The 17,005-nt window shown below is 40.2% G+C and overlaps 1 protein-coding gene across 3 annotated transcripts in view; it reads right to left on the minus strand.

Annotated features, from left to right (window-relative positions):
• ATP6V1H (ATPase H+ transporting V1 subunit H) overlaps nt 1–16,110 on the minus strand; it is a 47,884-nt gene extending 31,774 nt beyond the window's left edge. The window contains exons 1-5 of one of the 3 annotated variants that reach the window (XM_051771918.1): nt 15,986–16,110; nt 14,526–14,652; nt 7,247–7,349; nt 5,738–5,827; nt 261–374 (exon numbers count right to left, since the gene is read on the minus strand). In XM_051771918.1, coding sequence (XP_051627878.1) covers nt 261–374; nt 5,738–5,827; nt 7,247–7,349; nt 14,526–14,629 — 411 coding nt within the window. In that variant the 5' untranslated portion in view covers nt 14,630–14,652; nt 15,986–16,110. Of the gene's footprint in view, nt 1–260; nt 375–5,737; nt 5,828–7,246; nt 7,350–14,525; nt 14,653–15,195; nt 15,214–15,662; nt 15,833–15,985 lie in introns of those variants that run through there. The other 2 variants (XM_051771911.1, XM_051771921.1) reach the window with 2 other exon arrangements.
• Between the last annotated feature and the right edge of the window lie 895 nt (nt 16,111–17,005).

A 17,005-nucleotide genomic window follows, 5' to 3' on the forward strand; every position in this document is an offset into this window, starting at 1 on the left:
TACTTAATTATGTCTAAAATCCTTGCTTTTCCGAGTTTTTAAAACCTGCTCTAATCTCCCAGAAAAAAAAAAAAGTCAGTAAACAATGTAACTCTTGTTTCTAAAACGTGGCTAAATGAAGCCTGTATTAAGAATGACTCATCTAGAGTGCAAGAGGCAAACTTTCCAGGCCAGGCAGAAGTTTAGCTTCAAAATCCAAAATCTTACAAAGAAAAACAGAACCAGCCTTTTCTGTTGCCATCTTCAGATTTAAAACTTACCATATGCACAGTGAAGAGATCTTGTCGATTCAACATCGGCAGAAAATAAGACCATGCAGTGTTTTTGCCACGTTTTGCATAATCAAAGAAGATGCAAACACGCTGATGATTTTCCTGCAAAAATTAGGAGAGGGGAAAAGATGACGGACTTGCAAAAGCATTCAACATTAACGCAGTTATTTGCTCCTTGTGACGTTGGCACATGTTATCAGAGCACATCCTGGCATGTAAGAGCCCATGGAAATTTTTTGGTTTGACAATTACTTGTGGATACAGTTCATTTCAGCACTTCAACATTATGGTTAGAGATTTGGCCCAGGGGAAACAAACCTTGAAACCCTGGTTATATCTCAGCACTCTTAACACCTGCTTGAGCAAAAATGGATATATCTGTTTGAAGTAGTAAGTAGAATGAGAGAAATGAGAAACAAGACAATTACTGTCATTTTTTAAGAGGAACACTACTCTTCATCCAATCAATTATGCATGACTAAAGTCCGTACAAAGTTTTCCATGTATTGCTACTTCTAGACATGAGCCTGTTGTTCACCTTGGCTCCATGTGCTACAAGTGAAACTTCAGAGGCATAAACTAGCCCTGCCTCTCTATTCCTCTCAATGGGAAGTGAGCCCTTCTCTACCAGATGAGGCTACAACTAATTCAGCAGTTCTCAGGCAACCTGCATACCTAAGAGAGAGCACAGCCACCAGAAGTCTGTTCCCCAGGGCCTCTATACTGAACCATATGTGACCGTAAGTACCTGAACCTGGGCACTGTGCACAGCCTTTTAGTATTTCACCTAATAATCACTGTGCAAAGTAGCTATTACAGTTCTCCTTAAAGCAGGCCAGACAACAGGCCATACAAACATGAAAGAGAAAGGGAAGCCCTGCTCTTTCCTAGTAGCCTAAAATATAGACAGTCTCCCAAAAAATCTAATACTTGAATTCTTGCTTTTCCTCAAACACTTCCATATACTTTCCAGCCTGGTGGATAGTAAGCTTTCCTTCTGAAGAGATGTCTCCCCACTGAAGTCAAGCTACTACAAGCAAGTATGCAACTCCTATCAAGGAAGACAAAACTGTTTGAAACACTGTATTGGAAAACTTGCATGAGAACAGTATCTCAGTCTCCACTATCCGAACATTTCAATTTTCAAAGTCCCCTAGCTAGAAAGGCTTTTGTCCATCAGTTCTACACCTTATTGTTAACTCTATGGACCAAGACTCAGCTAGGCAAGCCTCCTTGTTGGAATATCCATCTAAGATCCACTAAGCACATGATGACCTGAATGTATCTGTGATCCAAACACTGGCATCTTACTAAGCATCAGAGTTGCAACCAATCCTTCACTGAAAGTATCTGTCTTTACCTCAACCACAAGTTTTCTCACTTTTATTCTTCTTATTCTCTTCCCCACTCAGCTGGTGGAAGAGTGAGCAAGTGGCTGTGTGATACTTAGTTGCCAGCTGGGGTTAAACCATGACAGTCCAGTACCACATGAGCTGTAAATTGCTGTCCTGATCACTGACTCGGGAAGCTGAGGTGTCACCAGTTATCTGCCAGCTATCACCCTTACAGTGATCAATGCTCTATATGGCATGTGTCAAAAAACACACAGAAATGCTTCTGAAATTTGTTGTTCAAACTATGAAGTAAATAAAAAAGTAAGATCTCAGGAACACAGTGCCTTGGTGGAGAGCTTGCACTCTGTGAGGGCTTGTTTGATGAAAAATGGCAGTTGGATCAAATAAATTACTGTTTGCATCTATGCTTGTGCTACACAGTCTAGCTAAAAAAAAAAAGATCAAAAATAACTAGATCAATGAGTTCAGTTTACAACATAACTAAGGAGGAGACCAACAGGTCTGGAAGTAGAAATGCTGAAATAACTTCAACACACTGTCAATCAGAAGACTCATCTGGTTTGCTGTTAAGGTGCAGGATTAAAGACAGGAGGGAAGGAGTGGAAAACTGCCTACGGCCCTGAAATTTGTAGTGCTGCACCTTCCTAGGCAGCTACTGACTACGCTGCTAAAAAGAAAATCCTGAAGCTCTCACACCAACAGTTGAATAATTTAGCATCTACCATTTCTGAAAAAGCATAATGAAGTTCACTTGAGTGGTACTACCTGCACCAACTACAGGGTAGATTCTTAAAGATTTTATAAGTAACAGACTGTACAGTATGATGGGGTCACTAACCCAACGAAACTGTTCCAAGAATTTATCAGATGAATAGAAAAATAAATGTTTCCTCCAGGACTCCAGCATGCTAACACTCTCCACTTTCAGAAGTAAGCAGAATAGCAATATTCTTACAAGGTAAACACCACATTCATTTCATATTTGCCAGAGTTCAAAGAAATTTTTCTTAGAAAAAATCATCAGATCCGTAAGTAGAACTGCTGGAACAATCCTAGACATTCAGGTAGGCTTTTGGTGTGCTCAGAACACAGCTGATGTAATTTTTACCACCTCACAAGAAAAGCATAGAAAGATAACAGAAGAACCACAGTCACTCATTATCAACACAGACAAAATCTGGATACTGTTACCTGTGATAGTTTCTAGAAGTTTCAGCTATCAAAAGCAGCTTTCAAATATTATTTCATTAGTTCATCTCGTGAAACTGCAGCGAACATCCATGTTCAAGGCAAATTTTACTCAAAGAGTCAACGGCACCATGACAGGCCACATCCTTGAACAATTTCTTGCTTAAAATCTTTGAATATACTGAATTAAGACTACTCAGGCAAGACAGGAGACTCCATATCTACTACAGAAAAGATGAGGCAAGACTACAAGAGCATGTAGTGACAGGACATGGGGGAATGGGACCAAATTGAAAGAGAGAAGGTTTAGATTAGATATCAGGAAAAAATTCCTTACTCTGAGGGTGGTGAGGCACTGGAACAGGTTGCCCAGGGAAGTCGTGGATGCCCCATCCCTGAAGGGTTTCAAGGACAGGTTGGATGGGGCTCTGAGCAACATAGTCTAGTTGAAGGTGTCCTGTTCCACAGCACAGGGGTTAGAATGAGATGATCTTCAAGATCCCCTTTTAAGCCAAAGCATTCTATGATTTTATGAAACTGTGGGTTCTTCTGCCCATGAAGTCTGCAGAGAACCTGCCTTAAACTGACAGTCATGGCCAATATACTGCCTTCTGACAAGAATCTTACACCTTGAAAACATGAAACCAGGGGTCCATAAGGCATCACTGACAGCATGTTCTACCACCTGAACATGACCAAAACAAAACAGAAGCCCTGTTTCAGCCTTGCTGCATAGAGATGTGGCAGATTAGGAGTCCCTGGGATGAAGCCAAGTGGATGCCTACACACAAGCCCTCTATGCCAGCAGCAAGACATCCCTGAATAATGCATTCACACACAGCATTAACAAAAGCCAGTGCAGCCTTTTAAAAACTGAAGCAGAATTTCTAAAATGAAAAAGGCATCCAAATTCAAACATTATATATTAGCATATATCTATTCTCCCGTATCACTATAAAGCCCGGACAATTTAAAGCCATTATGTTTAACATTAAGAATTCCACACATGCCACTTCTGTAGCAGGGTAAGGCCCTGAACACAGCAATGTCATAAAGTCATCTAACCACTAATCAGAATCACAGAATATTCTGAGTTGGAAAGGACCCACAAAGATCATCAAGTCCAACTCTTAAGTGAATGGCCCATCCAGGGATCAAACCCATGACCTTGGTGTTATTAGCACCATGTTCTGACCAACTGAGCTAATTGCAGGGTCTATGACACAAACAATACAGCAAATAAGAGATTACTCAAAACTACTTCCTGTAACCACCTAGAACCAATGCCACTGTTCAAGAGTGGGCCAGTGAAAGCCTTTACCTGGGGGGGTATTAATTCCACAGCACAAGAGATGATAGGGGCTATCATGTACTGTAGCTATAAGCTATGTGCTAAGAGCAAAGTGCATAAGCAAAACAAGACCTACTAACACTCACAAAAAGTTCTGAAGAAGGTTAAGAGAAATTATTACTTCTGTGGCTACTGATTTCTTGCACGGAAAGTGAGACTCACTCCTCACAAAAGTAGCTATAATGAACAGAGTTCTCACACACTGAGATAAAGTTTGTCATCAAATGCTAAATATAAAACAAAACAAGGTACTTCCAACTCAGTGCAATAATCAAGAAATGATGCTGAGGTTCCTTTTTGTCTTCTCTGCTTCTTGATGTTTGTGCCACACTTGCAAAAAAGTAAATCTAAAGAGGAAGAGGTCAGAGTGACAAAGCTACAGATAAATAAACTGCTGTCACCACCACTAGGTATTATCCTAGATGTCAGAGCACTCACTTAGGGGTCAACTGCACAGACAAGTGCCTGAAAGAACACCATAATCCCCATGTTATACGTACTGCAGAGAGGTTCACACTTTTCGACTTGCCTATTGAAATACTGAATGCTCAGAGCTGGCATCAGAACTCATATGGTTCACCTCCTAGGGTGATGACATAAACCAATATCATTAGATACATTTCACTGTAACCTTGTATCAAATATAACATGAAACGGGAGAAGAGAAACTGTCAAACACAGATTGTTCTTGTGAATACCGGGAGAAAACCTCATACAGCTCAACCCATCTTGTTACATCACCACTCCAAATACTTCTCTTAGCCTACTTCAGAGCAAGGAAATGTAAAAGCAGGATTATCTGATTGAGCAAAGCCTCCCCTTCAGTTGTCCCAGTCAGCTCAGCAGTCCTGAGACCAAATTTAATAGCCTACTCTCATAAGCCTCTGCATCCCATAGCTACAAAGAGCTGTATATCACATTAATTCAAAAGTTCCTGGTTTATAACTAAACTAACTTATGCTGGAAACCTGAAGCTGCAGAAACTAAACTTTCCTGCTGAGGGTGGCCAAATTAACACCTTCATAGGAAAAGCCTCAACAACTTCAAGTTAGAACTTCTACACAACAGGAAAGGCTGAGGTCACAGGTCACAGAATCTTAGAATCATTTAGGTTGGGAAAGATCTTTAAGATCATCAAATCCAACTATTAACCTAACACTGTCAAGTCCACCACAATATAAGCCAATACATTAAGTGCAAAAAGTATTTAAAAAAATTTCTGCAAATTAAGATCACATAAAAGAAACTGCTATGCAATACCAGCCTTAACATCCCAGTTCTGCTTTAAACAAGGTTGAGAACCCACAGACAAGCATACAGGTATATTTTATTTCCAGATTTTGAACATATACATATATACACACACACACACACACACACACACACACACACAAGACTAAATTACCCTTACAACTTTAGATCCAACATTTAATCTCTGAAGACAAGATCTGAAAATTTAAAAGAATATTTTTAACACAGTAGGACAAACACCTGAAGAGACATAAATTAGGCTAAGGAAACATCCAGGCATGCATTTAAAGACTTAAAAATAATACAGGTTATTGACCTACTTGCAGCATATCATCAACCATAGTCAGAATGTACTGAACAGTCTGTTCCTTGGAGATATGAGTCATCAAGTTTATAAATGTTTTAGCACACTAGAAAAATAAGAGAAACATTAAAATTAATATTAGCAATTGTCTTCATTCCTTTTGATAATATAAAACAGGACCTCATTAATTCACAGTTAAGTCTTACATAAGCATTGAGCATCCCAACATCTTACTTAATTGCAATGAGAGATGAATACATTTGACATTATCTCACAAAGAAAATTTTCTGTCACATTGATCATTACCCTTTACAAATTGTTTTATGGCTTTCAAATGAAATAAGTACTCGCTAGGGAAAGTCATCAAGATGCTTTGTTGGAGGTCAGATTAGAAAAGTCTCCCTCAGCATCCTTTCCTATGGTAGTGAGAAGATCCAAGTAAATTGAAATAACAGCAACAAACTCAGACAAAGTACAAGAAGGTTTCAGCAACATGAATGGGAGGGAGGAAGACAGGTCACTCTTGTCTCTTCACTTACTATATACCTTGTGGACAAATCTTTGTTCCTATCTGAGCTGTGCCTCCTGAACTATTTTACAATTTCAGCAACAGATATTACAGGCTGAAATGGTTTCAACACTACTTCCTCCTTCCCTTTCACTATGTGCAACCTAAAACGGAAAGAGAACTGAACTGCTACATCATAATTATATAGTGACGTATAATTTACACCATATATGTGTTTGCTACTACACAAATTATAGTCCATTACATAACAGTCACACAATACAATTTAGAGAGGAAATAAAAAACAAAAACACAGAAAAACCTAAAATTAAAGTAGAAAAAAAGGCTGGAAAGTTTTGTGTCTTAAAAAAACCTACTCTTCACCTACTTCTCTGCCTCGCCCAATCCTCTTGATGTCTGATATTGTGTGCTAGAACCTCAGGTTTCAAGGCTGAGATTCTACTGATTCAAATGTCAGTAAAGTGTCTTTGAGCATCCTGCCTCACTCCAGAAGGGCTGATTCAGTCCTGAACCAGCTCTGTCCAATGCAGATATCTTGTATCTTACCAGGCTTAAAATGACACTAGACACCTGTGTTTAACTGAATCCACCTTAGCAGTCAGTGGATTCTATTATTGGAACTAAATTATAATTACTCAGCTAACTAAGCAGAAATCTCTCTGGTAGCAGCCATCATCAATAAACCACAAGGAAAAAAGCTTAAAAAAAATGACTCAAGTACAAGTGTGCGCAATTAAGAAAACTGGGATGAGGAAAGACTTGAGCTGGCTTGTCCCATAACAGAGTCAAAGTCAGATGACATTTGATAATTATTTAATAGATTTTAAAAATAACATCCAACCTATATCCAAGGGGAAAAAAAAGAATCAGGATAGCAAGTTTTATACTTATTCCATAACATCTTAAGTGTATACAACCAACAATAAAATAAGAGTTACTATGAAAATTTCCTTCCATCTTCCTCCACAAAAGAGAGACCATTAAAAGAAAGGTTACTTGATTGCCTTCTGTTTGCAACAACTCCTGTTTTTCTTCTGGACTCCTTTTCTGTTCAAATCTTTGAATAAATTCACAGTCTTCCCCTGAAATCATCTGCCCTCTGAAAAACAAAATATGAAACCATAAGTAACATGAACAATAAGTTTGAAATAACTGTATCGGGTTCACTTGGCAAGGTTTTGGTAGCAGGGGTGCCACACGGGTGGCTGCTACGAGAAGACAGGAGAAGTGGCCCCCATGTCATACAGAGCCAGTTCCAGCCAGACTCATGACAGACCCACCACGAGCCAAAGCTGAGCCACTCAGTGACAACAGTAACATTTCTGTGATAATATATTTATTGAGTAAAAACTGCTGTAGCCATGAGACAGGACTGAGAATATGTGGAAGAAACATATTCTCAGATCAGGTCAGCGCACAAGGAAGGGGAGGAGGTGCTCCAGGTATCAGAGGAGAGACTCCTCTGCAATCCATAGTGAAGACCACAGTGAGGCAGGATGTCCCTCTGCAGCCCATGGAGGTCCACGGTGGGGCAGAGATCCACCTGTAGCCCATGGAAGGCCCCATGATGAAGCCTGCAGGTATGCCTTGAAGGAAACTACAGCCATGGAAAGCTCACACCAGAGCAGATTTTCTTGCAGGACCTGTGACCCCGTGCAGGACCTATGCTGTTACTGTCCATCCCTGAAAGACTGTATCCTGTGGAAAGGTTCCATGAGGGGGAGTTTGTCAAGGGACCTTGGAGATCTAGTTCCAACCGCTCTGCCATGGGCAGGGATGTCACTCATCAGATCAGGTTGCTGAGGGCCCCATCCAGCCTGGCCTTGAGCACTTCTAGGGATGGGGCACCCATAACCTCTCTGGACAACCTGTTCCAGTGCATATTTTGCATATTATGCCAAGATAATACATAACATGAATAACAGTCTAATCCACTTGAAATAAGTGTTGAAAAACAAAATTAATTGTTATTTTAAGTTTGCCACAAGCACTGAAGAGAATTGTAAGGAGGACAGAGAACATGGTTGCTAATTTATTTTTATCTTTTGCTAATTACAACATTTCAGTTTTTCCTGGTAGTTTCACACTACTTGCACATCACAAGAAATAACAAACTTGCCAAAATAGTACAATCAGGTACTCTTCAGGTAAGAAAACTAATTGTAAATCAATTAGTCCTAAAAATATCCAAGACTTTAACAGGTGACTTCCTTTACTAGGTAATACCATGAGTGCTTCAGGAAAGAAGAAAACTGTGCACATCATTATCAATACAAAAGTCACTGGGGATAAAAGCATTAGACATTGCTCTGTTTCAGTTATTTCCAAGACTCATGTCCTCTTAATATTTCCACTGAATCAAATGCCTCTTCCACTTTGAAAAGCTATGTAGGATGGACTCTTTCAACTTATCTTTTCCACATTCAAGGTCACTTTTCAGAAGTTCCATGACTAGAGGTTACATTAAAATCCTTGTAAACTTACAGGAAATGTCCACTTTTTTTTTTTTCCAAAATCACCTGGTTTCTTGAAATACAGAAACAAATAAGATCTACAATGTGTTCTTATCTTTAACTTAAATGCTTATGTCTTGAGCATGGTCTCATCAAAGAGCCATCTTTTACCAATTTACTATTCAAGCAAAGAATATAAACAGCCTAGTACCACATGTGCTATTCCTGTATTCCAGCTGCTGCTTCATCCTCATATGCACTAAAGAAAGGTAATTAAGATTTACTAGATGGAAGACTCACAAAGCCAGTGGTAGGGTAGTCCCTGACTAATTTCTACGAAAACATAACTAATTATAGATGAATTATATATGATCAGCTGACGATGACCATGCTGCTAACACATGCCTTTTAGATGGACCAGTATTCTTTCTTGTCTATTAAGGATGGATTTGAGTAGTTGTGGAAAGATGAGGACAATTCATCTGACACAAATATTGGATTTAACGACCCATAACTAAAAACCTCTTATGCTTCAAACAATGCTGGCCAAGCCAGGGATGGATGGATCATATTGATATAAAAGCAACCAGATAAGCTGCTTGTTTATAAGAAAATTGTCACTTATAAAACACTTCAAAGACAACATAAGGTGAAACCCTTAATTTTCAGTTTTAATGCTGGAGAAAGCCTCAGCTCATGAAGAAAGATGCTTCTTTATAGCCAAGCTATTAGAAGAGGTCTGCCAACTGCCAAGGAAAAAAGCTTTCAAGTTTTTGCTTTTATCCTACATTAAACCACAGGGAAAAAAAAATAAAGAAAAAAAGATATGGGGATTGATATTGCCTTGAGAAAAAAAGACATTAGGATTTACTATTTAATGCTTTATTAGCACCATTCAAAAAGACACCTTCCAAGCCATACAAAACATTCCAAGCGATCTGAGAGCTTTGTAAACCAGTCGTTAATATTTTATCAGGGAACTCACACATCTGATTAATAGTTTTAGTAATTTCAAATGCATCTATTTCCATTCATCTCATTTTAATACTGAAATAATTGATTATGTAGTAAACCTCAGCAACCGCTGGAGGGGGAAAAAAACCCAACCAACGAACCATGAGAAAATGCAGAGCAGCCTCAGACAGCTGATATCAGGTCCCATGATCCTATTACACATTTTCCTCATCCCCTTTTCAAAGAGAAAGGAATTTCCCAGCACCTTTAAGAAAAGAAGTAACCAAAGCTTCCTTCTATCCCTAACAGGCATTTAATTTGTTATTTTCCAGGATGTGTCTACACAGTCTTTTGTCAAGAGAGAAGTCACTTTGAGCTTCAACTGTGTCTTGGTTTCGACTGGGACAGAATTAATGGTCTTCCCAGTGGCTGGTACAGTGCTGTGTTCTAGTTTTAATATAAATCCTTTTGTTGTTGTTATTTTATATTAGCAGTAGTATTATTTCCCCTGCCTTTTCTGTCCTATTACAATCTCTTTATCTCAACACATGAATTTTCCTTCTTTTCTTTTTTTTTCCCCAATTCTTTCCCCATCCCCCTGGGGTGGGTGAGGAGTGAGCAAGTAGCTGTGTGGGGTTTAACTGCCTGCTAGGTTAAACCACAACAGGCTGTCTGAGCATATCTGTGCTTGATATACCAAGGCCTGCCTTCGAGAGCACTAGCTACAGGAGAGTAAAATCAAACTGTAAGATTTAGAAAGCATGAATTTGCAAAACCACCATTTTTAAAATTTCTTGGTCTCGCAATATGATTCAGAAACTTGTGACTCCTTCTTTTAATTATGCATTTCCTTCAGTAGCTTTTGTTCTTTTTTTTTTTTTTTTTTTTACTGATTTAACAAAAGACACTCTGGAGGTTAGAGTATTTTTGTTTGATTTTTATTTTGGATTTTTTGGTGTTTTTCCATTGGTTGGTTTTGTTGTTGTTGTTTTTAATATCAAAAAAATTTACTGCATCTGCAGCAAATATGAAGGTCATATGAAGCCAAAATTTCTTTTATCCAGGTTTCTACAGTACTTTGCATGTACCCAGAAACACTCATTTTATACACTTGCTCAACGGTTTTAACATATACAAACTTGAAACAGTAAAACAGGCTGAATGTACTCTACAAGACTGGACCAGATTTAAAAAAAAGAACCCCACATACTACAAATTAACAAACTTCTATATTTCCTCTAACATAAGACTGGCGTTTAAAGTCTGAGATATTTAACCACTTTAGAAGGTTCCTCCACCCCCGGGAACATAGAATAGATATTTTAACATCAGAATTCTCAAACATGCATGTGAAGTACTTGAAGACACATGGAAAGCTGTTTACAAGTTAACCAACAGGTATCTAACCTGATTAAATATGAAGTACTGTCAAGTGCTGTATATCTAGAAAACCTACAGTACAGTAAGATACAAGTTAAATTCTGAAACAAGTTCATTTTTCTACAGAACTCACTACCCTTAGAAAGCAAACCCAAACCTACTTCAAACAAGCCAACACACCCTCCCCAAAGGCATTCTGACACCCTGAGACAAACACTGAAAGCAATCACAAAACGGTCAAAACAGTGACCTACTGTATTTTCAACCCACAAAGGGCATCCACACTTCTAAACTGTTACAAGTCTCAAGAACCAAAGGCAAGAAGGTCCGTACAGAACTAATGCCTTCAACTGCATTTAGTTTCCAAAAGGTTGGCAGACCTACACATCGCCTTCCACTGTTCCAAGTTTTGCTACTTCCTTCTCCCTCAGGCACAGACCCTAGCTGGAATTCAACACAAAGAAATGGTAAATTTTAGCACCAGAAAACAAATTATCTTCTTCCACAGCCTAATTTTGTAGGGAGCAGTGAACACACTATCAAACTGGTAATATGTACAGTTGCAATACCTAAATACCTCACTTTTGTGCCAACTGTATACAGAAAAAACATCAGAAGTCAGCAGATGTGTGTTAGCATAGTTTCATACTTAGTTTACAGTTACAACCTTCAGAGGTGGAATAAACACTATGTCAGTTAATCTTTAGCTTGAACTAACTCTACAAGAGAAGTCAGGCTACTAGAGTCTGACCAACTACTAGTGAGCCATTTTATTTCTGCACTGAAGAACAGATAGCAGAAAAGAACTTTTGAACACTTTTCTGTGTGACCCAGACTCCAAAGCTGTTGCAACCAATGCAATCTTTAAGCATCTCATGAAGTTCTTTGACTTCAACTAAATAAATACTACTTAAGGAGCACAAATTATGTGATGCCTCAGCTAATGTGTTGAGAACTTAGAGAAAACAAAAACATTTCCTCTAATGTAAAAACATCTGAAGATTTAAGTATGCCTTCATAGATTTATATGCAAGTGTACCACACTAAGTGCACCAGCCATCAGAAAAAGGAGCTCAAAAGAAAGAGAAGTGTCCTTCCTATTCACCAGGAACGCATTTTCCTTCTGCTCTAAGACAAAAACCACACCAATCTGAGCTGCCTCTAACAGGTGCATCAGAATAAAGTTTCCACTCACTTAATAATGTGCTTCATTCTACAAATGAGTCAACATAGCTGCACTGATTGACTTTTGAAGAAATCCCTTAAAGCTCAGCCTCAAAGATACTATCACATCCAAGCCTGTCCATTGTAAAAAGGACATGTCCAACACAAGCTATGATTTTATTTCCTCTTCAGAAGCACAAAAGTTCTGCTGATGTTTTTCAATAACTAATTATAAGAAAACTCCTCAATCAAGGAACTACAGTTACTTCACGATGCTCCACAATCCCTCTGGCACCATTTAAGTCAATCCTTGAGCCACCTCAGCCACACAGCCAGACTGCTATCAGTAAATACAAGACACAAGATTACATTCAGTTCAAAGCAAAAACAAAGAGGACACACTGTCATTGACATACAAAGTGCATCAAGCATCAAACAGTCCCACAATCTGATCACAAACACTAGCCAGATAGACTACAACAGCTTCCAAAACTTGGTTGGCTCAAAGAGAAGAAATAGCTATATATTCTTCTTTCACAGGTTCTGGAACAAAACTAAGTCAAATTCTACACATAGAATCCTGAAAAAGAACCCTGCCTCCTGGTCAAAAGAAGCTATATAAAAATTTGGTAACAGATTTATAAACAAAACTCCCCCCATCCTTATACAGCACCAGAGAAAGAGAATCCCAAGAATGAATGAAAATTATAAAAAGCATAGTCAAACAAATATTACTACATTAATATTCAAAATACAACTCCTTGTCAAACAGAATCATCCCTTATACTAACAAAAGCAACAGATTAATCTTACCAGTCCTACAGTCAAAACCACCCAAGAAGCAGTGGAAGTGTCTCATATTCACTTATATAAGCAGTGCACAACTGTACTCCCTCTTTCATCACAAGTAACTGCAAACTTGCCACTAGGACAGCACAGCTGCTCAGGCTTCCTTAGGACACACTTCCTACCAGATGGATAACAGGGCACACAGTAACAGCAAAAGTCATAATTTGAAAAGTGCTTGGTAGCTGCCACTGTCAAGTTACCACACCACCCTTCCTCTCTTGCCTGCAAAGCCACTGGAGTACCACACTACAAACTGGACCAGGAACTGATCCATCTTAAAAATAGCCTAGAAAAGAGAAGTTTCCTCAGTAGATCAGTTCCTTTATCCAGATTTATAACGCAGACATACAATCACAAAGAGAATAAAAATAATACAATTCAATGAACAGAATAAGCAAGTCTGAGATACATAGGACAGGGCAAAGCAGGTAGTCATTAGTAAGCTTCTAATGGGTTAGCATTTCTCAGCTTGCATGTGTATGTACAGTCTTGTGGGTTATCTTAATATACAAAACTTATTTACATATGTATGACAGCAATCTGAAAAAAACTTTTTGAAGTGGGGTAATGTTGATAATCACAAAGCATCATCAGTATGGTTTGCACCTCTACAATCATGAAGATTTCTGTCACTTTAGTTACAGAGCAATGAACTATGAGGTAATTTGCTAATATACGTGGACCCTCATGAGATAATGGCAATTCACACTTTGTCAGTATTCTTAGAGGTGCCTCTCATCAGGAAGGCAGGGCTGCAAGAATGTTGCATTTCACTTCAGAGCACAGAGGACTAGTGAAAGTCTGTTTCTGCTCCCTGTTCCCTACTTCATGTGTAAATCTATCTTCCTCAGTTTGCCCTTATATCCTCTTAGGACAGTATTTCTCTTGCTACTCCTAGTGCCAACATATCCATGTCAAAGTGAACTCTGAGCTTACCTGAAACAGCAGCACAGCTCTCCCCACACCAAAGTATTTGTTTCAGCCTACTCCCTGATTTACTTGCTTCAATTGCTCTCCAGTACTGCTCTTCCTTGACTTAAGGTACAGCCTATTTTCCTGGACTACCAGTCCACTTTCGCTAGTACAATTTGTATTCCCACAAAAAGCACTTCAGCAATAGAGATAAAAGACCTACATATAAGACAATTATTACTGCAAACTTTTCTTAATTCAGTACTCACCCAATAAGGCTAAACCTGAGAATGGTGTTTGAATGAGGAGGGAAAAAATGGACAATTATACCACACATTTGTGCAAACTTATTATTTGATATTGCTGCACTGAGTTGACAAAAATAGAGTTCCTCTTCTGGTAATAAGTCATAAAATTTTCCACAACCACTTCCATTTAATGTGGACTTTTACCAGCTACTTCCATGGAACGTTCTTCACTGCAACCTAATGTTCCGACACAGCTTAAAATCTCAAGAAGTCTAACATTAAGAGGGAAAAATTTCGTGGGAAATTTTTACTTACTGGAGATATGACTGCCAGTTTACTTTGTTTGCCCGAACTTCAGCAGCTTTGGCAGCAATGATGTTTGTTGGGACAGCAGCATCTACAGCACCTCGGATATCCATCTTGACTGATAATTAAAATGCACCTAGAAATACAAGTCAGATTTGAGACACCTCTTATTAAAGTATTAAAGACCAGAATATCTGTCCAATATTTTAAAGAAATATAAATAAAAATCTGGTTTCAGGTATCCTGTTCCCTAAAACTGTACTGAGTACTTTCTGAGAAATCAAAGCTCTGTAAAGTATTTAAAATGTGGATTACCTGAAACAAAAATAAGCCATACATACACACTAAATTGTAGCCAATTATAAGTTTGCTAAAATAAAAGACATATACCATTACTAAATAACTTCCAGTCTTGTAAATCCTTGAACAATGGAAAGAAGTTATTTGAATAAAGGCTACTCTTTTGCAATATCCAAGTAGCCCTACAGATAACAGAAGTCATCTTCCTTCCAAATCAGGGTTAAAATTGAGTGCATATCCTCCCCACCCTTACACATTAGGACTAATTTACCTCCCCTATTTGTCTAAGAGTATTTAGACATTAGAAACATGTGAACTACAATTTCAGGAAAAAAAACCAACCTATAAGTATATAAATTAAAACTCATGCTATACAGACCAACAAGAAAATTAAGATCCTTATTGTATAGAAACAAATAAAAAAAATAAATATGAACAGAAGCCCTTCATCAGGATACACCACATTACCATTGACAGTGACCTTCACCACTTCTTCCTCCTTCCTTTAATCATCAGCTGACTTTGATACCAAAACAAGAACTGTGTTTGCAGAGCCTTCAGACCCAGCTGGAGCTGGAATTCTTTACAACCTAAACTGTACCAAGCCTCTCCACGCAGCCCATTTCTGGACTGTTCTGACCCCCTCTTACAGAGCAAGCAAGAGCAAACTGGCACATTCTGCCCCGTCCCGAGCAAGCACAGCTCGTTTGTATGACTGAAGGAAAACACGATTCTAACAAGAAAAAAAAAAAAAAAAAAAAAGGAAAGAAAAAAGGAACCATTCTGGACAAATGGAGGAGCAGAACTTTCCTCCCTTTGAAACCACTTCTATGAGCAGACACCCACAAAAGCGGCACCACTGCGTCCTTCGATGACCACTGAAGGTTTCCCAGCTCCTACGTGACCCTTTCAGAGCCGCTTAAACACCCCCCGAGGGCACAGTTGGCAGCAGCGGTTCCAGGAGTACGGGAGCTACAGTTGAGCCGAAGGAGCCGAGAGACGCCCGGGAGAGGGGGGGGAAGAGCCCTGGCCCCGTCCTGCCGCTCGCTGCACTGCCCTCCGACACGGGGCCCAGCACAGCCCGAGCCCTCGGGGGAGCAGCGGAGCCCTTCGCGGCAACCCCCGACCCCGGGACCCACCGCCCCGGGGCCCGGGCAGCTCTCACTCACCGCGGGGGCCGTGGGAGGGCAGGCGCAGAGAGGCGGCCGCGGGGTCCCTCGCAGCCCGGGAGCTCCGCGCACCGCCCGGCCCGGCCCCGCCGCCCTCACGTGACGCCGCTCACGTGAGCGCGACGGCGGCCGGCGAGGGACCGCGCGCGCCGGCTGGGGCGGGTGTGTGCGTGGCCGTGCCTGCGTAACCATGTGCATTTAGAGTACACACATGTATATATATATATATATACTCATATATATATGTGCGTTTATACGTACATACATACACGTACCATAGAACCATAGAATGCTTTGGGTTCGAAGGGACCTTAGCGATCAGGTTGGAACAGACCTCTGAGATCATCGAGTCCGACCTGTGACCGAACGCCACCTTGTCAGCCAGACCATGGCACTCAGTGCCATGTCCAGTCTCTTCTTAAATACCTCCAGGAACGGTGACTCCACCACCTCCCTTGGCAGACCATTCCAATGCCCAGTCACTCTCTTTGTAAAGAACTTCTTCCTGATGTCCAACCTAAACCTCCCCTGGCGCAGCTGAAGGCTGTCTCATCTTGTCCTACTGGTGGGTTGCCTGACAGAAGAGACCAATACCCCCCTCCTGTGGGCAGGGACACCTCCCACCGCATCAGGATGCTCAAAGCCTCAACCAGACTGGCTTTGAACAATTCCAGGGATCGGGCAACCTGTTTCAATGCCTCATGACATTCACGGTAAAGAATTTCTTCGCAATATCTAGTTGAAATCTGCCGTCTTTCATTTTAAAGCTGTTACCACTTGTCCCATTACTACATGCCTTTGCCAAAAGTCCCCTCAGTGCTGTCCCCCAGGGCAAGCTCCTCCTGGCCCCTGGAAGGTTCCCGTGGCTCTCCCCTGCACCCCACAGAGGCGAGGGGCCACCAAGTCCAGGAGGGAGCTACAGGAGGTGGATGGGCTGGGAACAAGGCAGGCAATGCCCCAGCTGTGTTCTTTTTCCAGTACCCAGGATTTTCTTGCTCTCTGCCGCTCATGCTGCAATGG

Source organism: Manacus candei, unplaced genomic scaffold, assembly GCF_025592945.1.
Source record: "Manacus candei isolate 608988 ecotype Guabito, Panama unplaced genomic scaffold, ASM2559294v1 h1tg000008l, whole genome shotgun sequence".
Lineage (NCBI taxonomy): Eukaryota > Metazoa > Chordata > Aves > Passeriformes > Pipridae > Manacus > Manacus candei.